General features: G+C 40.7%; 1 protein-coding gene across 1 annotated transcript; it reads left to right on the top strand.

The window, feature by feature from the left end:
• Positions 1-670: 670 nt before the first annotated feature.
• Positions 671-24,093, top strand: GANC (glucosidase, alpha; neutral C; the record flags this gene model as incomplete). The annotated part of the gene is given in 24 exon segments (XM_009868204.1): positions 671-822; positions 2,368-2,476; positions 3,923-4,050; positions 4,578-4,760; positions 5,625-5,670; positions 7,018-7,084; positions 8,415-8,511; positions 9,043-9,229; positions 10,097-10,190; positions 10,193-10,231; positions 11,454-11,689; positions 12,396-12,522; positions 13,413-13,492; positions 14,353-14,496; positions 14,899-14,995; positions 15,374-15,475; positions 15,984-16,227; positions 17,920-17,984; positions 19,028-19,104; positions 20,262-20,336; positions 20,758-20,871; positions 21,414-21,526; positions 22,999-23,102; positions 23,984-24,093. Coding segments are annotated over 24 exon segments (2,790 nt in total), but the record flags the coding sequence as incomplete, so codon positions are not given.
• Positions 24,094-24,634: the final 541 nt, after the last annotated feature.

The raw sequence follows: 24,634 nt of genomic DNA on the forward strand, positions 1-24,634 counted from the left end.
CCAGGAGGCGGCCCGGGGTGGGGGGTCCGTGCCGGTGCCATTCCTGCCGCCCCCCTCAGGGCAAAACCCCACCCGAGTACCGGGCCGGAGGGGTAGAAGAGAGACAGCGGGGTTTAAAAGCATTTATAGGCACTTTATAAGCATCAGCTCATTGTCTGCCCCTTCTAATACCTCGTTCTCTTCCACGCGTGTCCGAAGTCAGCGCGTTCTGGGGGGTGTTTTGGTGATGGTGCTCCTGGCAGCCCCAATTGGCTTGGTTTTTTTTTTTCAGGCAAGCCAAAATTCTAGTGTTATTTAAGAAATTTAAAACTTACCTCAAGGCTACAGATGACACAGAGCTGTCAGCAGGCCCCTCAGAAGCCTCCCTCCTTCCTCTGCTGCCGACAGAAGGGAAAGGTGCAGGGTTTTCTCCTTTTCTTCCAATCCTGCCTCTTTCTCCATTCTTATCACTAGAACGTAACATTCAGCTGTAAGGACTTTAGAGAGACATCGGGCTCCCAAAATGCAAAGCCTCAAGAATTCACCTGTGCTGAAATTCAGCTCTGTCAGTCACAGGTTCAATTGTTCGCCAAAATTATCAAAGCACTGAATGTGCAAAAAAATTCTTCCTGTATCCAAGCAAGGTTGTTCAAAGTCTCAACATAACACGGTTGTCTGCACTCTTCTTCAGCCCCTTTTGAGGAGGAGCTCCCATCTTCTGATCACTCAGCAGGTGTTTGGTAAACACATTCAAACATTGTCTTTATCTGCTCTTTCTAGTGTCCAAGATGAAGCCGTGGACAAAAGCACCTTTAAGAAATGCAACCAGATTGCTTTTTACAGGTAAAGAGAAGAATTCTAGTATAGAAGTGTTGTTGGGGTTTTTTAATATTAAAAAATACAGGAAGTAGTTACATATTGTTTCTTAATCATAGCAAGTCTGCTACTCAGGATTTATCTTTCAACAAGTAATAATCAGCATGTTTTCAAAGGTGGAATCTTACATTCAAAACCTCTTCTGTTAAAACTCGATGGAGTCAGCCCTGTCATCTTTCAAAGCCCCAGCAATATTTTAACTATCTGCTCAGGCACTGCTTGTTTCCTTGATGTGGACATTTCTTGAATATCCATAGTTCAAAACAACAGAATTTTCAACAGAAACCATTAGTCTGTGACAACAGCACACATGGTTACAGTCATGTTGAACAAGTACCTTGGCCAGAATTCAGCATCAAATCTAAATTCCTGTTCATGTGTCTCTTCAAGCTGGGCTTAAGCTAAGAGATCCTTCTCATCTCATTTTTGTGATACCTCTCCTCCACCTTTTCATCTTCCATTCTCCGTTGTCCTCTATCCCCTGCTGCCTGAGTGATAAGAACGATTGCCCAGTGTTTTACCAAATAGTCACTGATGTACTGGGTTACAGTTTCAGGTATTTATTTCTGTCCTGCAGGAAATGATATTCAGAAAACCATATTCAAATAACATTTTGTGGGTGGGAGTGGGACTCCTTCCTCTCTTTTCACACTAGCCCTTTTAACTTCAGCAGGAATATTGGCAAGCATTAAATCTTGTCTTTGCTGTTTTTAAAAGAAATCCTTCACCTGATTGCTCACATTTGTGCAATATCTGTTTGCAAAGTCATTTTACTAATGAAGAAGCTTACCTTTAAGGGAGCCTCCAAGACACTTACCTTCAAATAGTTCATAAAACCTGGGCCTAGCGAGGATCATTCTACCAACAGTTGGAAGAGACTGTTTCAGGGTCTCTGTCCTAAAAACATCATGAGGGCCAAAAGCTTGTTGTAAAACAATTTCCTCGGTGCGTATTCTGGGGGTTACAAATTACAAGCATATACTGCTTCATCACCACAGAATGTAGCAACTCTTCACCAGGGCATTGCAGACCAAGCAGGGGTACATGACAGAAAATGAAAAACAGATTATTCCACTGAAATTTCTGGAGTCATGGGAAGAAGAATGTAACCATAAACCATACAACTGAGATTTTAGTTGGACATTTAAATTAAGACTGTTATTGTTGAAAAAAACAACCTTGAGATTGGTGATGGGTGACCAACCCCCTCTAACATCCCATTCGTAAATATGTATATGTGCTCAGACCAACATTCCTTCTTTTTCCCCTTGACTTGAAGTGCTTAGTCCTTGAAAAAAATTCAAGACAAAATTATTAAGTAAACATTTCTAACAATATTATTCTCTTCTGTGTGATATAAGGGTGGGTTGGATGAGGCCTTGAGCAACCTGGGCCAGTGGGAGAGGTGTCCGTGCCCACAGCACGGGGTTGGAACTAGATTATCTTCAAGATCCTCTCCAATCTTAACCATTCTATGATTCTATGACCAAAAATAATTTTCTGTCGCCACAGGCGTCAGAAACTTCTACATCCTGGAAAATCCTTGTACCAAGCATTGCTGGATTCAGTCACGTTAAGCGATGAGAACGTCAAGTTCCAAATTATTCACGAGGAGAATAAGGTGAGATCCCCCCTAACATAAGAGAGTGCTCATAGAAAGAGCAGTGAGTATTATCAACAAGTGTGATAATATTTGCAGGTTTTGAGATTCTTCAGTGATAGGTATTTAAGACACAATGCAAGGTTATCAGGCTTAAGATGTCCTTACTGGTCAGTATTTATTTGAGACAGCTTGAGACTGTGCAAGGAGAAAAGGTATTTTAAGGAATTTTAAAAAAAATCTTTAAAAACTTTATGAAAAATCTAGGCAGAGCTCTTTTTATCTGAAAAACATGATTTGAATTTAGAGTTTTCTTCACTATTCCAAAATAATAAATTCTTTTTTTTGTAGTGGAATAAGAAGACCTCTGTTCCAGCACCTCCTAACCATGCTTTTCCATTCCCGTGTTAAAAGAAGGGGTTTTTTTAAAAATAAGTCTTTTTTCACATTTAAGAAGACAGGCAGGGAGAGAAGCGTCTTCTATTTCTCTAATTTAACAGCAGAGCAGTTAGCTCATTCACTCAGGAAACAGGCATCCTGTTTCAATCCTGACCTTCTCTGCAGTCACCAAAAGGTGCTTATTTTTTGTCTAGATTTTAAGGTAGATCAAAGACTGAAGGCTCTGTGGTTTTCTAGACTACTTGAGGGTTTATACAAAGATAGCAACATGTCAAATATTTCCTAGGAAGCAGGATCTGGAACTCCAAATGAATCTTCTCTGTCTCACCTACTCTTCCTCTGGCTCTTTCATGTCTTTGAAGACATCAGGGCTGACTGGCTTCCAGGTAGCGAGAAGAGATATCAGACCAAAATTCTTCAGCCAGTTTTGTGTCTGATGGGAGGAGAGATGAAAGGAAGAAAACAGAAAAAAAGTCAGACTTATGAAAGGAAGAAAACAGAAAAAAAGTCAGACTTTTGGCATAGGGATCCTCCAGAGAAGAAAAATGAGTCATTTTATATGAGCTAGAACAGAGTGACATCCCAGTTCCCCGAACTCTGAAATAGCAAGGTACAGTGGCTAGGCCAGTATTATGCATTTTCTTTAGGTATCTTTCTGACACAGTTCATCAGTGTCAGCACGACTGCGAATGCTCGTGAACATAGAGCACTGATGTTTTTGCAAAAAGCCCACACCTCAGTAGTGTCCCATTCTTACATTCAACGTGCAGCAGGGAAATTGTCCAAATTTCAATATTGGTGTATCCTACCTCTGTTTTCCGTGCTGCTTGTGGGGAGAGCTGCAAAATGCTAGAAATGAGAGGCTTGAAGATAAAAAGTCCACTTTTAAAGAGTTGCTTCTTTAAAGAGAAGATGTAGAATTAGCTGGTGTAAATTCATATAGATAATGATTGTTGCTCAGAAATGCAAAATAACATTAAATCAGAAGCAGGCAGGCTCTTTTCCAGACAGTAAGTGTTTGGTGATGCTGAGTTTTTTATCACTACCATTTTATGTCTTTGCTTCCAGGTTCCTCTACAAGTAGAAATTTGTGAAATAGAAGGCGGTATTTTCAGGCTTAAAATTGAGGAGACATCTCCTCTCAGAGCAAGATACAAAGTTCCCGATGTTCTTATAAAGGAACCTACCACCAGGAGGTGAGGTGGGAAGATGATTTAGCACCCTAGTAACTTGTACAGCTTCACCTGCAAGAGCGTTTTCCCTTCTGCCTCGTTTTTGCTCAACTAGTGTATCTGTGATAGAAAGTTGTTATGGGAAGAGAAAACAAAAGTGCATGTGGTTGATTTACTTTTAGAAATTTGTATTAAGTACATAGGAGAACGTTTCCTTGCATACATAAGAAACTTGAGACTATTTTACCCAGTCAGAAAATAGCCTACTTGTTATTATGCATCCTTTGTACCCAAGGCATTTCCTGCTAATGTGAAGGGAATGCAAACTCTGGATAGTTGTCACAGCAGTTCTGTAGCCACCTGTTGCTCTGTGCAGTGAATCCTGAACACAGCACGTATTTCTGGTGTTCTTTGCCTCAACATGAGCCCTGAGGTTTCTATAATGTATGTGGATATTCTCGGCCCATCTTTTGTTTCAAATCATTACTTGGTTCCAGTGGAGTTCATGTGCTGCTAACACATATAAAGCTGTGTTGCTCTTCATTTTCCAGACTCTTAATATCCCAGAAGGAGGCAGGTATTCTGGTGCTGTCAAGCATTAACGAGGACTACAAACTTCAAGTCACAGCAAACCCCTTCCAGGTTGAGCTGCAGTCCAAGGGTGAGACCGTTCTGAGCATGAATTCCAATGGGTTGTTATATTTTGAGCACCTACAGCCACCTCCCGGTGACAGGTACATTATCTCTCTGTCACATCGTAGTATGTACTGATTGTGCTGTAGCTCAAGAGAAACAATTCTATAGAATTGCAATTTCTGTGATAGAAGCTCTTATGCACTGAAATCTCCCTTCTCTTTTACTTCATACTAGTAAGTTCCTTGAAAAGAAAGAAATTCTAGATTTAACTGCAGACTATTTTAATACCTTGCAGCAGCAGCCATGTGCAAAATGCTAACCTCATTAAATGGCCAATTCTCTAAAACACTAAAGGATCCTGGTAGCCCTTACTCTTGGGAATGCATGATGATAGTCTACTGAGGTTATTAGTTTCATCTCCTTTTATAGACTTGCTCTTCAGGTATGTTTTATCCACCATTTAAGATTTTGAAGTAAGTTTTATTCAATGTACAATGTGCCATACAGCTGCAAGATTTTACAGGTCAGTCCCACTGCAAAGTGCTGGAAGGGTGAGAAACCACAGTGCAGGATGGCATGACTAGGAAAAAAGCATGGCAATAATCTCTCCTAGAGAGCATTATTTCAAAAATTGTAATTAACACAGAGCCCTTAACAGAGAATGACAAAGAAGCGAGGATCTTCCAGGTGAGTAAAATGCTGATGCACGTAGAAATAACTAAGAAAGGGCAAGAAGTCAACCTAATTCAAATATAGAGTGAAGATTGTTTTAAGACATTGAATATTAAAATGATTTGGTGGTTAGAGCTCTCAATTATGACCACAATTTTCAGAATAGTCAAGCACCAAAAACTCTTATATAGTGCAAGGCAAAGCACAATCATGCTATATGAGTTTTCTGTTTGAAATCTGTCCTTACATTAACAGTAATCTGATTGTTTCTATGTATTTGTTTTCACCAGAAAACTTACAGCAGAAAAAAAGGAGGCAGCAAGTGATTCCTCTAAGGTAACCCATGCTTACTGCTATTCCGTCACAAATATTTTGTAGAAAAGACAATTACTTGCATTCAATTCAAAAAGGATTTGGTATTTCATACTGAGATATTTTGCAAATTCGTAGTTGAATAAAGATTTATGTGTTTTACCAGGGCTGTAGAAGGCATCAGTCAGGTAGATTTAGCTCAAAAATTGTTTTCCATGGCCTTTTTTCCCAAATTTCTTTCTCTTTTTGTTCCCTCATTTGATTTGGAGTAGGTGTGTAAAGGGAGTATTACATTGATCTTTGGTCATTTTGAAATTCCCTGATTGTTGCAAAGAGAATTTCAAAAGAAAGAGACCTGCTTTTTAACAGCCCAAAAATATGCCTCCACATACATTCAGGCTTAAGTAAGATACTCTCTGAAATAAAAGACCAGGCCGTGGCAGTGCTTAAAGACACATACCAATTTTCTCAGGAGGCTGAGTTATGTCCATGGTATAATTTTAGCCTCCTGTAGAGCAGATGGTTCTTGGCCCACTGTCCCATTATAAACGGCAGGAGCTATGCTGCCTTCAGCACGCTTGTGTCCGAACTCCGAGTTCTGCCAAGGGAGAATGCTTGCTTAAGGGGAGCCACACAGCTGAAAGAGGCCACGTCCGCTTGTTCTGGAATGAATGCAGAGAAGAAAACCAGGAAACACAATGTAAAAAGTGGAAATTCTAGGACAGTGGTTGGCAGGGCACAGTGCTCAATTGGAAGGAGGCTACAAGTGTCAGTTACGCACACAGGGCTTCAGGGAGTCCAGAGGGGTTTTTTTTTGTCTGACCCTGCCTCTTTAGGGGAGTCAGTTGGTTTGTAGAGGTTTTACCATTAGGTTCCATCCATGCAATCTTTGCGTTTCATAATCACATTCAACATCCAGAAGACAGACAATTTTTACAGTGAGAATAAGCATTCACTAGAAAAACCTCCCCAGGGACAAGGTAGTCTCCCATTGCTAGAGATTTTCAAGGTGCAGTTGGACAGGGTGCTAAACAATCTTGTCTAGGCTCCCTCTCTGATGAAAAGTTGGACAAGTTAATCTTCATAGGTCCCTTCCAACCTGGGCTGTTCTGTCGTTGTATGATTCTGTCCAAGACCTCAGGTATTACTTTTATGCTGTAGCAAAGTGCTCCGCTAGCAAATCAGTTCTTAAGTATTGATTACTGCAGCGTGATCTGAATTGTCTTTTAGATTGATTTATATTAACTGTATTTGGCAAAAAAAAAAAAAAGCAGTTAGTGTACAAATCTCATGTGAATAAACATATTTTTCTCAGAAATACATGGTGGGAGCAGTTGCATTTGCTAGGCTTAGCTGTTTATTTTTATGCAGGAGAAACAAGAGGATCTAGGTCTCTGGCAAGAGAAATTTGGCAGTTTCTTAGACATCAAAGCTCATGGTAAGTCTCAGTCTGGTTCTGAAATGAGCTGTAAATGCTTTGTATATACCTGTGTTCATTCATTTTGCTGTCTGCTTTCTGTTTAGCCGCTTAATGTTTATCAGTGTCTCACTCCTTTTAACTTGCCTATTGGATATCAACGATGGGTAACAAATTTGACAGAAGTACTGGAAGTATTCGTTAGATTTCTGTTCAGGAGGGAACACATGAAATGTGACCCATTTCATCAGCTCACTGTGTGTCATTTCTGACACAACATAACCCTATCTGCATTATCTTTTTTTTCCTTTTTTAGTGTCAGCATATAACATTGATTTCACTCATCTCATGACATGTCAGAAATCATGATATCTAGGCATTAATAGTTGTCACAGAGAAACTCTGTAAGTGGGGGACTACAAAAGAAAATACTGAGCAGTCATAAGGGTTAAGAAGGTGGTTATAGAAATGTGTAGGCCAGTAGCTGAAATACAATTTAAATTATTCATTACCCATATTTATGACCATCTGTCATAACTGTATGAATTAACATAGAATACAACCGTCTGTCCAGTTGTATTCTACATCAGTTGAGTTGGTTAGCCGACTCTTACAGCAACCAGCTATACTACTTGGCAGCTGCAGTAAGGAGATGGTTGTCTGAAAAAACTTCTTTGGGTGACAGGAGCTTCTTCAGTTCACAGTCAAGACACAGAGGGACAGGAAGCTGCTGCAATGTTCTTCATGCTGTGTCTGATGCATCATGGCCAGCATCATGGTTTTCCATTTGTCTGCATTGTGGTCAAGTTCTGATCCTGAAGCCACTGCTTGTCAGTCTGCAGGATCTCTGGTGACCTGCCAAAAGCTGCTCTGGGTTCAGTAATGGGACAGGACAATATCACTGGCAGAGGCTCTTGCTCATGCTATTCCCCTGGATGAGGCTGAAGAGAAGAGCAGTAGAAAACAGACAACCCTGAAAGTCCACTCTGCTGTACCACCATGCTGTAAATCTTGGCTTCTAGGTGCTAGGACAGAAACAGGAGATAATTTTAAGCAGTTTCAGTACCGAATAAAGAAGTGACCTATTATTACATATTTGGGTTTTTTCCTATTAAAGTGAGTCATTTTATCTTCTTAAGCAGATGAAAATTAGAATAAGTACAATAAAATCAGTTCAAAAAATTACCTCTAAAGTAGTAATGAAAGTGAAATTGAAACTAAGTATAAAAAAGCTAATTATTAAAACCTGCTTTTTAATTATTTTTTTCAGTTAGAATGCTCTGCTTTGTTGCTTTCAGCTAAGGCTGAGAATGGAACTCTGTGGTCTTCTTTTTTAATGTTATTCCCATAGGTCCTAGTTCTGTAGGCATGGACTTCTCTTTACACAGATTTGACCATGTTTATGGAATACCACAACGCACAGAAGCACTTCTTCTTAAAAACACCAGGTAAAGGTGGCAGATTGCTAGTGAAAGCAGTATCTTTTTGTAGGGGAGAGCTATAACGTCTCAATGATTTAATGCAGACTACAGCTTGAGATATATATATCTTATATAGTGTATATTTTAGTTTAATGATACAGCAGACTGAATCATAGCCCCTGTCCAAATGGAGTAAGTTCTTCTGCTTTCCCTTTCCACTCTGCCATTTCATGAATGACCCCTTCGTTCTCTCTCAGTTTTCCATGGATTTTTTTTCGGAATTGCAAAACTGGTCAGGTTTAAGCAGAACTCTTAAAAGAGCAACTCTGTGGGAGGATGGGAGAGTTTAGAATTCATGTTTTAGGACTTAGAGCAAATGAGCAGTAGTCTCACTGGCAGCAAAAATGTTGTTTAATTCAGATAGTGAGGATCAAAGCAAAGAAGCAGTAATCTGTCCACATTTCAGCTCTGGATGCTAAACAAAAGAGCATAATACAGAGTGTTTGGCCTAGTGCAGGATGCTTACACATCACAAGCACGTCTGTTTGTTTGTCCTAGTGATGGCGATGCCTACCGGCTTTATAATTTGGATATCTTTGGCCACAAGCTACATGAAAAAATAGGCATTTATGGTTCGGTGCCCCTTCTCTTAGCACACAAGCCTAACAGAACTTCAGGGATCTTCTGGCTGAACTCTTCGGAAACGCTGGTGGATATTGGTACAAAGACAGTAGCTGAGGTAAGAGTTGCTCACATTCCTCAGAATTTAACAGTGAAAGAAAACACTCCAGAGCAGGGCCAACAGGAATGTGACAGTATTGTTGGAGATTTGTCTTTTGCTCCTTAATGAAGAACTGTCAGCCTCTTCCTCCTGTCCTCCCTATTGCTAAATTTGTTGTGTTAAACTACTGAACAGAACAAGGAGATTACTCCTTTCAAGTATCAAGGTATAGAACTTGTATCTTTACAGGTCTACAGGAGAAGGCAGAGGAGAAATACATAATATTGGAGCAGAAAAAGTACACAGGTGGATGTAACAGGCAGCAAAAAGGATGGACAAAAATCTTGGCAATCTCTTGTATTTGAGAAATTTTTCTGAGTTTTTAAATTCTTGGAATTGCCACATATTACTGCTTAGCAGGCTCATTATTCTGTGGAATGTAGCTGACCTTCAAGAAAAATAAAATGTTCAGGAAATTAACTCACTCATCTCTTCAAACACAAACATGAATTCTGTTAAAAGTGAGAAAAATATATCTTATTTTATTCCAGCACTTCATTGCATGGTTAAAATTATTAATTTTCATTGTTACTTGTGATACTTATATATATTACTCAAAAATCCTGCAGAAAATGCCTAGTCTTTAATTACAGGAAAGCTTTAATTACTTTGCCCCTCATTACCCATTTTTCCTGATTAACTATTACTCTATGTTGTATAACCAGTATACAAGGTAAAGAATTTGTGAAAGATATATATGAAACATTCCGTGTGTATTCCTAATACCTGCCAGGCACGGGTCAGTGAATTTTGTGGGTTTCTCTCTTTGCTCCTTCATTGACCAACATTTTGATAGAGCCAGATTCAGTTTTGTCTTGGTTTCCTTCAAAGCCATCCGGGGCTGCTGCAGGGGCTGCTAAGCAGAGAGCAGTTCCTCTGACTGATGTGCGCTGGATGTCAGAAAGTGGGATCATTGATGTTTTCCTGATGCATTTGATGTCTTCAAGGAGTTTGCGCAACTGACAGGTACTAACTCAGGGAATTGGGAGTCACTATGGCTCATTTACCTGGGAGATTCTCTGAGGAACATGCTATGCCCAAGGGTGCGTTAATATTTACCTAGCCTATTGTGTGCAGCAGGCCAGTTGTTCCCAAACCGCAGTCTGTAGAGGAAAAGCTGGTGCTTTGTGAAGACAGGCCTCATCCTTATTTTCATCTGCAGCTAGTCAAGCTTGGCCCTAATTGAGAAGTCAGCATAAATACTGCTATCTGAAACTGTTCCCTTGGATGAACAAAGGAGACACAGCAAGGGGGAGGGCTAGACCTACAAGTCACCATCAAGACAGGCCACTTTATAATGAGAAAAGACTAAAGTTATGGAGTAATATATCCCAGAGAGTAGAGAAAGAAGATTGGTATCTGTCCAATGTGTCTGTTAGGGAAGGGAGCAGAGATGACGTGCAGATGTGGGAAAGAGAAGAAGGAAGAGGCTCAAATAACAGAGGCAAGAGGTCTAACATTTTGTGAAAGTAAAATTCTTTGTGTACAAAAGAGAATGAAAAGCACAAAAACAATGCCTGGTAGTTTTTTTAGTGTGTTAGCAGTGATTGTTCGCTGCACAGATGTTAAGGTGAGAATGTGGTTCAGCTGAACAGGAATAGGAAAGTGGCCACATCGCAAGCGGATCTCGCCAAGCAGAAGTGCGTGCTCAGGAAAGTTTCCCAGATCCCTCTTGCTGTATGTGTACATATATACATGTTTTCTAATTTTAAAAATTCCTAACAACTGCCATTTCATGGTTCTCCTTCAACTGCAGCACCTCTGGACCAGTTTACACTAGTCAGGTTCAAGCAGTCGCAGGAATTGCATTCTGCTGGTTAAAATCTGTTTAATTGTTTGCATTAATGATGGTTAAACTGATCTAGAACATTCTTACATTATAAAAATTGAAGAATTAAATTCTATTGGCTATTGAAATAACGCTTCAGTATCATGGAACAGCAATCTCCTTTTCAGTCTTGTATTACCATTACAGCCCTCTGCTCTTTCTGGCTGTTTTGCTCCTTGTGATGTTTATTATTTCAAGAGTTCAGTCACTTTGGTATTAAGAACATGCCCTAGACTCAACTTAGGCCAGCATTCATAGCTCCATACAGATACATCTTACTCATGTTAACTTTTCTGGAGTCTCTAAATAAACTCCTGAAGGACATTCATGGTGTTATGTTCCTTCCTCTACTCTTCCCAGGCACGCAAGCCCTGCCCCCCCTTTTTTCTCTGGGCTACCATCAGTGCCGGTGGAACTATGAGGATGAGCAAGATGTCAAGGGAGTAGATGCTGGCTTTGATGAACACGACATCCCTTATGATGTGATATGGCTGGACATCGAGCACACAGATGGCAAGAGGTATTTTACTTGGGACAAAAAGAAATTCCAGAATCCCAGAAAGATGCAAGAACATCTCAGGAAGAAAAAACGTAAGGTAAATCACAGAGCAGGAAGAAAGAAAAATGTTTCTTTGTAGTGTGGAGCTACCCAGTCTAGCTCTACCCAACAGTTTAGGTGCAACAGAGTAAGTTAGTTTGGGTTGTGGTCTGATGATGCTTCCAGTGCACAAGCTATCTTGTTTAATCCAGCTCCCCATGCCATTTTACTACTTCATGGTTTGTTCTGTACCGTAACCATCAGGCTGTTTGACCCATCTGAAGTTCCATCTTGCAGAGGTAGCCCAGTGCTGTCCTTGGTGAGCACAGTAGAAATTTTTTCTACTTTAAATGAGCTTTCACCATTGGGAGTTGCTATACTTGCTTCAGCTTTTCTTTGTATCAATAATACTTTTTATTTTCTGCTTACACTAACCGAGATTTGTCCTTTATGTTGATATAATAAATTACCGTAAACTAAATGGTTTTTTCCTTCTGGTGAAGTCCTGCTATGTTGTGCAGCTGGTTAGGTTTTACAGCTAAAATAAATTGTGAATTAAATAAAAATGAATTATAAATTCAGCTTTTATACTTGTATAAGTCTAGCAAAGTATATACAAAAACTGGTAACTGCTTTCTAAAATTAGTGACACAGCTACTTTCTTTACCTGAAGTGAACTCATTACCTGCATCTTATTAAAAGTGAACTCTTACTGTTTTATTCAGTACGGTTGATGCTAATGATGCATTTTCTTTTCCTGGCAGCTTGTTGTCATTGTAGATCCCCACATTAAGGTTGATCCCATGTACGCCCTGTATTCACAGGCAAAAGACAAGGGATATTTTGTGAAAGACAGAAATGGGCAAGATTTTGAGGGCATCTGTTGGTCAGGTAAAAAAACCCAACTTCTGTCTCTACACTTCAATCTGTTTATTTTAAAAAATTTTCAGAAGAGCTTAACTGGGACCCATGGAAGTGGATTAAATTTTTACCTTCCATGTAATTTTTGTAAATATTCATGATTTCAAACACTTCATGGTTTCTTTGGTACAGTTATGTTCCAGTTGCCTCAGCTGCACAATTTCCTCTATTGCCCATCTGCAGATGGTCCCAGTGCCTAGAACTAAAATAGTTGGATTTGTTGGTCAGAACAGCCATCCTTCTTCACTATTTGTCTCGGGTATCAGAAATGCAGTCTGGTCTGTTGCAGTGCTTATGTAGGCTGGATGAAATTAGGTGAACCCTGATACTGAAGATTTTGATTTGTGATTTGACATGTTATTTTTCAGGAGGAGACCTCATTGCTGGGAACCAAAGGAGGTTGTCCTCCTTCTTTATAGACAGAATCTTAGCAAAGGAATGAATATGGGGAAAATCAAGGACATATTGCAACTTCTAGAAGCATGGCAGAATGTAGTTATTCAGCTTCTCAACAATACTTTCCTGTTTGACCTCAAAATACCAGGGATGCTGTCTCTCTCTGGCTTCCTGTTCACATCTAAACGTATTTCAAACCGCTAGCAGTCATCCTTGAATGGTGCTCAGCTTCAGACCTCTAGAACATACCTGTGTTGACATGCAGAACGTGGCAGTGTGTCCTGAGTTCCAAGTCAGCCTGGAATTAGCTCTTGAGCATTTTTTGTCTCAGAAACAATAGTGACTACATTATTGCTGCCCATTGTGGAAAGCATCCTAGCTTTAGGCTGCTGTATTTAGATGCAAAGACAATGTAAGCCTGCTCTTAAGATCAGGTCAATAATCGCGTTCTCCCACACCCACAGGTTCCTCTTGTTACCTGGATTTCACCAATCCTGAAGTGCGAAAATGGTACGCAGATCAATTTGCCTTCAAAACATACAAGGTGTGTATTTATTTGCTCTGATCTACATATCCTAGAAATCAGGAAAAGAGACAAGACAAACTACTGGCTAAGCAAGTTGGTGGGTTTTGTAGCTGTATTGTCTTGATAAGCTGAAGTACCACTGAAGAATTTTTCTTTGTGGACTTGTCTGTACTACAAGGGTTGGAACCAGTAAGTCACCAGTGAACCTGCTCACTTAGTGGCAGCAGTAGGATGGACAAACTGTAGGCTTCTAGCATCCCATAATCTAACACAGCTGATGCAATTCCAGCTTTTACTACCATGACGGCACACAAGGAGTGATGTGGGCATTCTCTCTCATAGCTCATGGTCACTTCACCCAGATCTTCCTTCCGGCACTCTTGTCGAGTGCTGAGAGTGTCTGAGTGAACGCTGCTGGACACCTCCAGTTCTCCCACCCTCCATCCCAAAGTTCTGTCTGCAGTAGGGTTGTTGAAACCACTCCCCTAGTAGACATTTCGCATGCTGCTTTTCCCCTCCAGTTTTTCTCATCTGGCCTTTTCTGATTTTTTCCTCATGGCTATTTAATACTTCTCTTTTCCATGCCTCTTTTCCCTTGCCAGAAGACTGGAATAGCGAGTAACCACTGAGGTTTTTTAAGAATTGCTAAAAATCAAGTAAACTTGTAGGCTGCCACCCTCACCAGAAGGGCCACCAAGAGAGGATGAGATGAGATATGGCTAGCAGCTTTCAGGTGACAACAGGGGTAGAATTACCATGTGTGCTTTGCTGCTGCTGTTTCTACTCATACCCCAGACTGATCTGACACCCACCAGAAATAAACACATTAAGTCACACCAATGGCTCTGTTATACCCTAATTGCAACCCTCTGTCACAGGAATCCACAAATATCCTCTTCGTATGGAATGACATGAATGAGCCTTCAGTCTTCAAAGGGGCAGAACTAACAATGCAGAAAGATGCTGTGCACTACAACAACTGGGAGCATCGGGAAGTACACAACCTCTATGGATTCTACCAGGTAGATTGTCTGGAGAAACGAACCAGCAGTTATCCTCATGGAGTATGTCTGATGGGGTAATGTACACAGTAGTAGGTGTTTTGTAACCTCCATCAAGGGCTGAAACTCTGCTGTGCTGGATATTGCTATATTTGAAAACAACTCTCTGATTGATCAGAAGAAAATGTGACAGCATCCATGCCTTTCTACCATAACAATGTAAATGACATTAGCTGTGACTAAATCATATTAATGTTCTTTTTGTTCAAGTATATTCTAGTAAGAAAGCGTTGCTTTAATGATAAGTATTATTTGTGGGTACAGATTTCTTAATTTTCCTGCCTTGGAAGGGCTAAAAAGACAGTGTAGCAGATAGCCTAATTATAGAGCTTGTCTTCTTGACTGTATATTCATGATTTTCAGCAAATGGCAACTGCGGAAGGACTCATCAGACGTTCTTCAGGAAAAGAGAGGCCATTTGTTCTCACCCGATCTTTTTTTGCTGGATCACAGAAGTATGGTAAGTGAGGACTAGCTGGATGCCTCCCATGCTGCTTTGTTCCATTAAGTTGGGTGTGGAGTAAAATCTAGAGAGGACAGAAACTATCGTAGAAATAATGACATGGTGAGATCATAAGAGTCCAAGTGATTAAAAATAAAAAGTCAGAGGAGGCTGGCTGTGCAAATGTGTATAAATTAAAGGCAGAATAACAGCCTGTGGCAGACTACTACCTGCTTTTCTTGCATGTTTCAGAAGCATGCATGTATAAGGAAAGTCTCAATGAACAGCAGTTCACCAGTAGTTCATAAACATTCTTATCTTCTCTCCTTAACTGCAAGCGTAAACTGAAGCATACGTCCAACTTTCCTGTGTAATGCTGAAACTGGGTATTTTCAGGGGCAGTGTGGACTGGAGACAACACGGCCGAGTGGGGTTACTTGAAAATATCCATTCCAATGCTCCTCACCATCAGCATTGCGGGGATTTCGTTCTGCGGAGGTAAGGTGTTTAGCTGGAGTTGCTCACTGGGCATATAAACCACTGCTGCCACCAAGCTTGTATCCCAAGATAGACTTTAACACAGATGGTGGAAAGTTCAACAGCCCGGTGCATTTCTGGGCAGTTTCACAGATTAATCTGGTTTCAGAAGCCAATAATCTGGCTTTCACCATCATTTCTCCACTAGCTCTTATGTAGTCTTTGTGTCCCATGTGGAGCAGCGGTCCTCAGGTGGTGTTCCATAGCATCACTGTGACAGTCCTTTGTCACTGGGGAAGGCACTCACTCAGCCTCCAAAAGCTCTCTTGCGATTTTTTATTAAAGGATAACTTACTGCACCAGTTTTCCACTCTTATCTGAACAAGCAGCTGCCCAACAGCAGAATTGCAAGCACACTGTGAAATGCATGGATTTATACACTTGGAATGTTTATTAGAGGAGAACTTCACTTTTTTTTTTCAGAATTATTTCCAAAATGTGTATTTTTATTTGTCTGCGCAATATCTAGCTGATGTGGGAGGGTTTATTGGAGATCCAGATCCAGAATTACTTGTTCGCTGGTATCAGGCTGGAGCCTACCAGCCCTTCTTCAGAGGTCATTCTAACATGGAGAGCAAACGGCGAGAACCGTGGCTCTTTGGGGAGAAGAACACCCAGATCATCAGGGAAGCCATTAGAGAGCGCTACGTCCTCCTGCCATACTTATACACACTGTTCTATCGGGCACACACAGCGGCTGAACCGGTTATGAGGTAAGAACATAAGTCAGGAGGTGTAAGTGATTACCTTCAGGAAGTTACTTGGAGGAGGGGAGTTAATTTACTATCTCCTTAGCTTTGTGATTACTCATTTTAAAATTAAAAAAAAAAAAAAAAAACAGCCACAAAAATTCCTAAATTCTGTTTGCCTGCAAGCTTTGGTAAGGTTCTCCGTGGAAAATTACACATTTCAGGGTTTTTTTTCAAATGGCGCGTGGAACATGTTAATCCAGTAAACACTGCACAGTCTTTACACATGTTTTTAAAGTGCTGTGAATTCCAAACTTCTTGTCATGATAAAGAACATTATGTAGTAGTTCAACCCACACTTGAAACTGTGCTTAATGGACTCTGAGCTTGCTGACCTAAAAACATAAAGGCCATCTAGCCCCTCATGAAAATTTTTGTTACTGCTGAATTGTTGCTGTTGTAAAAGCTTGTTTCGTATTGAAAATTTGATCATTTGTTTTTGCAGTATAGCTTGTAATTTTTCTTTTAGTAGAGAAGCTGGTACTCTAGAAGAGAAATGAAATTATCAAGTAGACTTCTGTTCTGCTATTCCCTAATCTCTAAGAAAGTGCCTCAGGGGAACTGAATGTAACAATCCTTTCAGCAAAGGATGAATATCATCAATCTCCCTGGTATTCCAGTGTCTTTGAGGTTGCCCTGGAACTGTCTTTTTTGCACCACATTTACCTTTACTTACTCTTAAGCAAATACGGTGCATCCCCTAAGTTTTAAAAACATAAAGGACTTTTTGACAAGGGCTGAGTGGTTTGAGTTTTGAAGAAGATTTGCATTACAGACATAGCGTGAGCATCCGTCTGCGCGCGTTAAGGCGTAGATCCCCTGCTGTACACGCTGATGTAGACAATGGGTGTTGGTCTTTCTTGAAACGGAGCTTATGTTGACATGTGCGCTGCCCACAATCTTATATAAAACTTGAGTTAAATTTGCTGCAGTAGGTACAGAATTAGAGAGGAAGCGTGCTGTGTCTCTCACCGAGAGTAGCAGAGTGGGAGAAGAGTCTCACTGGCAAGCGCATGAACCGCAGGGCTGCAGTTGGATGCCTGACTATGTGTGAGCAGGCGAGCCACGATTTCTGTGTAAGAAAACCCAGACCGTGTCTCTGAACGAGCTATTATCATCTCAATCTCCCACACTTCAGACACACAACTCCTCTTCCCGTAACCAGATGATAATTGCGTGACCCTTTTTGGAGAAAGGCTGAAAATGTGGTGCAGGTTTTTCAGTTATGGCCAGGAGGAGACGTGCTATAAAAGCAGCAGTATGAAAGAACAGGAAGGACTGTGCTGCAGGGACTAACTCATCGGGTGTCGGCAAGCTGGTAGACTGACAGAAAGGCTTATCCATCTCACCTCTGCTAAAAGGAAGGTATATGCAATGCAAGTTTTTTAGGAAGAAGGCAGGAGGGAAGGCAAGGAGGCTGCAGGAAGTCAAACCACACATATATTGGAGTGCCTTAACCCACGTTGTACTGGGAATTCACACCAGTGACTCAAAAGGAGTGCTTTAAAGCACAGAAGAGGACCTTGCCCTATCTTCACTTCTTGATAGCTGTACCTTGTAAAGAGAGGGAGAGAATGGAGCCTGAAAATGCCAGAAGACCTTGAACAGGCTCAGCAGGGGAAGACTAACTGAATCTCACTATTTTTCTTTCTACAGGCCTCTCTGGGTAGAGTTTCCAAGGAAAATAGAAACTTTTGGTGTGGAAAATGAGTACATGCTGGGTAAGCAGGTGTCTTCTCATTCTCTGGAATTCAAGTTAAATAGTTTTAAGGTGATAAGTGTTGCATGACAAAAATAAACATGAAAACTACTCATGAGACTTAATAAAATTACGTTATAACTGAATGTAGAACTTGAGACCTCTTTAGGGGGCCTGGTTTAAACAGCATTTTGAAAATAGAGGTCATATGAGATGGAAAAAGTGAGTTCAGCCTAGTGAGTCACTTTGAAAAAAGATGGTTGGTTTTGACCTGAAATGTGGAAGTTCACTGTGGCAGCTAAGACCACAGTCTGCTTCAGAAATGACAGTAGCAAACAATTAGCATCCAAAGCTGACTGGTTTTTAATCCGATGTGGCTCACTGCTACAGTCAGAATCTAAGTATAAAAGATAAGTGTGTTTGTGTAAAGCACATTCAGCCTCTGCATGAAGAGGGAATGGGAGAGGAATGTTGCATTTCTTTTTTTTTTGCCTACTAATGGTTTCCAAATTAAGAGACATTCATTTCTCATGCAAAAAACCAACCAAGGTAGGCAGGACACTGCAGCAAAGCAGAGTATTTCAGAGGACTCTGGGAGTTCAGCTTGCATCACCAGTGGGCAAGTTTAACAAACTGTACAGTCTATATACATAAATATTTGGTTTGGGAGTAAAGGAGAACTACCCCAGTGCAATAAGTTTAAGCAGGTGTTTGGGTGGTTTTTTTTAAAGACATTGCTATCTTCCATTGTTTTAGTTAGAAAAGCACAGGTTTTTGTTCAACGAAAGCACAAACAGGCAGCCAGCTCTCAGACTATGAGGGACCCAGAAGTGCTTCCAGGCTGGTGGGTACACAGTGCTGCCCAGCTGCATCCCAGTGCTGTACCAGAACAAGACCCAAGCGGCCATCAGCTCCCTACACACGCCCTTTTTTTTCCAGTAGAAAGCAAACCTAAGCATATGGCATGCCTGAGGAAGCCCCTCAAATGGCTGTGGGAGGCTGCCAACCCCTGAGCACACAGCTTCTGCTCTGATGAGATACAGCCGTGTTTCTGTTTGTCTTCAGGAAACGCTTTGTTGGTGCATCCAGTCACAGAGCAAGAGGCCAAAGCAGTGAGTGTTCTGCTTCCAGGGCCAGAGGAGGTAAGGATGGATATGAAGCTGTTCAGCCCAAAGAAGTATTTTGTACAACAACCTTCCAGAGCCTCACCTTGGAACTGCTGAGCACTACTGCTGCACCAAGTGCTGGCCGGCCATCCTGTGCCACCTGAACCTTCCTTCTGTCTCGATACCTCACATGCTTGGCTCACGGCAAATTTGCTTTCTTTCTTTTCCAAGAGCTGCTGCACAAATCTCCTATAATTTAAATCTCCCCTCAAGGCATGCTGCTTCTCACAGAACACTAAAAAACAGCTTCACTAAATTGTCGCTTCCCTTTTTTCATGTGTTTCTCTTTGGGTTAAACTTGTGTTTTATGTGGGAGAAGAGTGATCTTTGAAGGAAATCAGAAGGAAGCTGTGGGGAGGGAAAATTACAGCAAGAAAATATAAGCCTCAGTAGCCTGAGAGGAAGGCAGCAAAGACTGTAACACATAGAGCTCAGTTCCCCTCTGTAGCAGATATTTATCCACAGGATGGCACTGTGATCCACTCCTACAAAAAGCGTTTGGCTGCAGCCCTGAGAGGTGGAGAAAGTGAAGGAATTTGGGGAAAGAAGCAACAGCAAAAGGAAACGCATGAGAGCATACAGAGACTTGTGACTACACTAATACACTTGAGGACACTTAGAATTCTTCTTAATATAAGAACAGAGTAGGCTCTCCAAACAAGCTAAGAAAAATACTTTTATCGAGATCTCTGTGGGAAGTGACTGCCCGCCACACTTAAAGCAGTTAAACCTGTTGGCAAGCGGGGTACGTGGGAAGTTTCAGATGCAGCCTTTTTTTTGACCTGTTATTAGCAACTTTGTTATTAATTTTCACTTTCATGACATAAATATATTCTGGAACTCGGCATTACTAGGTAGGAAGAAAGAAAGATATTTCATTGTTTTGCACTTCCAGATGCTTTAAGACATAAAAGGTGTTATGCAAACTATAGAAAAGACCATATTTTTGTGCTTCAGGAATAAGAATTTCTTCTGTCCATCCAGAAGTTCATTTACTTTGAGAAGTAAATGCTATTTCTTACACATCAAATAGGTTGTTAGGAACAGTGACAATAAGGTTAATCAGAGTAACTGCATCTGCAGAAGGAAGAGATCTTGCCATGTATGCTCATACTTTTTTTAATTTTTCCTAGATTTGGTACGATTTCAGAAAATTTAAGCGAATGGAAGATCCAGGCACTGTGAAGATCCTGGTAACACTGGAAAATGTATGGTTTTGTTTTAAAATGCTACTTCCACTGAGCAGAAAATACCAGACAAATAGGCTTTTGTTTTGCCAACATCTAAAATCAGAAAAGTCGCATTTGAATTTCCCTGTAGGATTGTAATCTGTAATAGCTTTTCTAGAAAAGTCCCATCTCCTTTGTTGTTAGATAGGACACTAGTGTATCCTGGTGGTAAAGTGAGACGATGTAAGGGTGACTTCTCCAAGCACAGATACTTTGTTTGTACACACACAGGAAGATTACTGCTATTCCCATTGTTAGTTAAATAGTTTTCTTTATGTACTTACAGTAGAAGGTCATTTCTAGGCTTTGATAAGAGCAAGCTTCAGTTATCCCTCTTCTAAGTTAAAAGGATATGATCATGAGTATGCGCAACTTTCTACCCTGACTTTGTTTTTTCCAGATTCCTGTATTCCAGCGGGGGGGCACCGTGATACCTGTGAAGACCACAGCTGGAAAATCCACTGAATGGATGATAGATACTTCTTATGAACTCCGTGTAGCCCTGGACACAGAGGTACTCTGAGATGACATTTCCTTTACAAAGCTGTGTTTTACTGCATTTGACCTTTTTAGGTCCTTGCTACCTGTTCCATCAGCATAATGGCATCTGCCTGTGTATGCCAAGTGGCTCTCCTCCACTTCTTCTATTTCAGGGGGCTCCCACCTCCCTCCCACTGTTCCCTCAAAGTGCGACTATCCAAGTATAGCAAAGGCAGAACATTTTTCTGACCTTTCTCAGCCCTGTAGTCCCTTGGAGGAAGGAGCGGAGGACAAGGAGGCCACAAACTTGGACTCAGAGAGAAAACTTCCCACAACTGTCTTTTCCAATAAATGAGGTGACACCTGGCACCCACATCAGTTCACAAAACCAAGTGTCCAAGTCTTTAAACACTCTTAGAGCTGGACTCCCTGAGCCTTCTGGGGACACAAGTCGCTAAAGAAGAATAAACACACACCCATCACTATGAAGCATAACATAGAGTGTGACATTTTTAGTTTCATTGTTGAGCGCTAGACCCTGCTGTCAACTTGTGCTCCGTCTGGTGTGTTTCACAGGCCTGTGCAACAGGTGAGCTCTACCTGGATGATGGGCATTCATTTCAATATCTCCACAAGAAGCAGTTCCTGTATCGGAAATTCACTTTCCACAAGAACATTCTCTCTTCCAGGTAACGGCAATTATGGACAAAAGCCACCAACACACCATCATTAGAAATGCCTTTTCTAGTTCACGAGGCCTCCTTACAAATGGAGAAATATTAGTCTTATCTATTTTTTAGTGAAGTCCCAGAGCTTGCAGAATCTGTGATAAAATTGCAGAGGCAACCCTCGAAATACTTATCTCATATTGCTTTAGTCTAGTGGAATTAGAGATTCTACAGATTTACCCAAAGACAAAGAAAGTCATCAGCAAGCGTAAAGGCTATCGGAGATACAGAAGAAGATAAACTGGGAGATTTGTAAATAGGTGACACTCGGAGTGGTTCTGTTTTCTAAGAGGGTGGTCAGTTATTGGAACAGGCTCGCCAGGGAGATGGTCAAGGCACCAAGCCTGTCAGACTTCAAGGAGCACCTGAATGATGCTCCTAGTGAGCATCATTTTAGGTAGTCCTGCAAGGAGGGGCGAGTTGGACTCGATCCTTATGATACTCTTCCGGCTTGAGATATCGTATAATTCTAGGTGGAAACCACAGACAGACACCATTACTTGTAATCTCAAAAAATCATCCACAAACGCACCATATATGTTAGCATGATAAAATCTAAAAGAAAAGCAGTTGAAAGGAAGCACAAAGGGACACAACCTGCAAAAGTCAACCTAAAAGCCAAAAATATCCATAGCTGCTTGTAAGGAAAGAGATGCAAACTATGCCATTATGACGCTTTTTACTGTTGAGGTGCATTGCCCGCAGGGCTGTGCAGTGGATAAATGGTGTTTCTACAGGCATTTCTTTGTTCCTTCAAAGTTTAAAAATACACAGGAGGTGATCCCAAAAGTACAAAATTTAACACAGAGCACAACTATAGACTAGCTTGGATAATGTAGTTAAAAGTATGCTTCAAGTCTTTTTATCTGGAGTACGAAATCTGAAAAGCTTAAAAATTCAGGATGGAAAAGAAAAATGTTGCTAAATTGCTAGTAAATCTAGAAGTTGGAAAAAAGTCATTTTGAGATAAATGATATAATATTGTATTCAGTCCAGAAAAGAAAGTTTCGTTTTCATTTGGGTTTTTTTAGAGCTTTTCAATAAAAATTAGATTAGTTAGAAAATGAAAGATAGTTGTGCCTCAGATTGAAGAATCTTATTTGAAAAATGTTTAAATTAGCTTTACATTTATACTTTGAATTTCAAACTACCATTTTGTAAAAATCTAGAAGTTTTCTGATTGCGAAAGCCATGCTTTTTGCCACAAAATATCTTCTCATACTTTTTCTCTTCTTACTGTGTGAAATCTGCTATGCATTGAAAAAACAGATATTAGAAACTTTTACTTGCTTCAGGAGAAGGGTGAATAGAGGAAAGGAAACCAGTATAAGGAATTTTCAGGGCGAGACTGAAGTAATACTTTCTCTGTGTGATGCTGAACTTCTACTGATGGACAGAAACTAATGCATATGAAATGATTTTCTTTTTTTCAGCTGTGCAGATCAAAGTGGACAATACCACACTGCATGTGTGGTTGAACGGGTGATCGTTCTGGGATTTGGACAACAACCCACTTCTGTGACAGCCTGTTCCAAGGGTAACGATCTGAACTGTATTTTACTACATTTTTTTTAAATACTGTTGCTCTGCTGCCATTCACTAGACATGTCAAACTGACAGCGCTGTAAAGGAAGTGTTACAGCTTAAGATCATCTTTGTTTAGTTTTCTTTGCTACTTTTTTGATGTCAAGGACAGAATTTAGTGAAAGGAGCCCGCAGTTACTCACCACTAATATTACACGTGGAACTGGAGAACACTTGCTGTGTAAAGCAGTAGATAAAGCAGTAAAAGTAGTTCAGAATTAACAAATTTGGGTAACTTTGTCCTGCACAGAATATGCCCAGAGACAGCATATCAAATGAAGGGCTAGTTGCGGAGATCTGTAAGCCTGCCTAGTGCAGAAAAGGAAACTTGCAGACAAAACCAGAATTACTTTTCTGTTCTCTTGTTCATTCAAAAGTGTCTGGAGTTCCTGACTACATGGGCATCTCTAGAAATAGTGAGGAATCCCATATGGGTAGGCAGTAGCATCTATAGAAAGGGCCTGTCATTTCTGGCTGATTTCCAAGCACATCCCTTCACTTTAGGAATTGTGTGGATGAGGACTTCCACTTGTCATCTCCAGGACTTGTAGGGTGCTTGGAGAAAAACCCATGCTGAAATAAGGATTTTTTTTTCAGAAAAAAATTCCTTGAATAGTTCCATAGTTTGAAAGGTCAAAAAAAAAAACAAAGCAGTTTTTCCAATTCTCCTGCGTTCTTATGTGTAAACTGGGCAGATTGGACTATTTCTTTTTTTAATCAATCCTTTCCACCATGGCAGGGACAGTCTGAATTAAAAACTGGAGGGAGTCATGTTTAACTGTGTTTCAGAAAGGTTCTTAAGTGATATATAGTAAGCTCTCTTGTCCTGTTCAGGTGGGAAAAAAAAAGAAGTGCTTTTCACATACAATATGGAGACCTCTGCACTGAAGCTGGAAAAGTTAGCCCTGAGTGTTGATGCTGACTGGGAGATTTACATCAACTAAAAGGAGACGTAACTTCTTCAGACAATTCGCTGAGAGGTTTGGGAGAAATAAGTTCAGAAGACTTAGAACGTTCACTTCAATCAAATCAAGAAAGATATTTCACACCCACATCCCCAGACTAACATTTCCTACAATTTTCTCGTTAAAGCACTCGTTTAAACTTGGCTAGCTTTTCTATTTGGCAAAAGTAATAGCACTGGGATTGTATCTCTGGGGAAAAAAACCCTAAATACTGTCTGCTCCAGACTAGCTTCAGTTAGGTCTTAAGACTGAGTTCAGCCTTCACTTGCACTAAAAAACCATAAATTGATGGGGTGAGATTTTGGCTCCTTTTCACAAGTTTTAATGTAAGTATTTGGGAATCCCACAATTCAGAGATTGGAGTGGTCGAGAAGAGCAGATGTGGGCCAGTTTAAGAGGGAGCATCAGCAGATCTGTTACCTGCTGATCGTTGGAGTTCCACCTGCAAGCTGCCTTGTGAGAGCAAACACAGACAGAGCCACCCAGCGCGATTACTGACACTTCCCCTTCCCAGTCCTTG

This window comes from Apaloderma vittatum, unplaced genomic scaffold (assembly GCF_000703405.1).
Source record: "Apaloderma vittatum isolate BGI_N311 unplaced genomic scaffold, ASM70340v1 scaffold1584, whole genome shotgun sequence".
NCBI lineage: Eukaryota > Metazoa > Chordata > Aves > Trogoniformes > Trogonidae > Apaloderma > Apaloderma vittatum.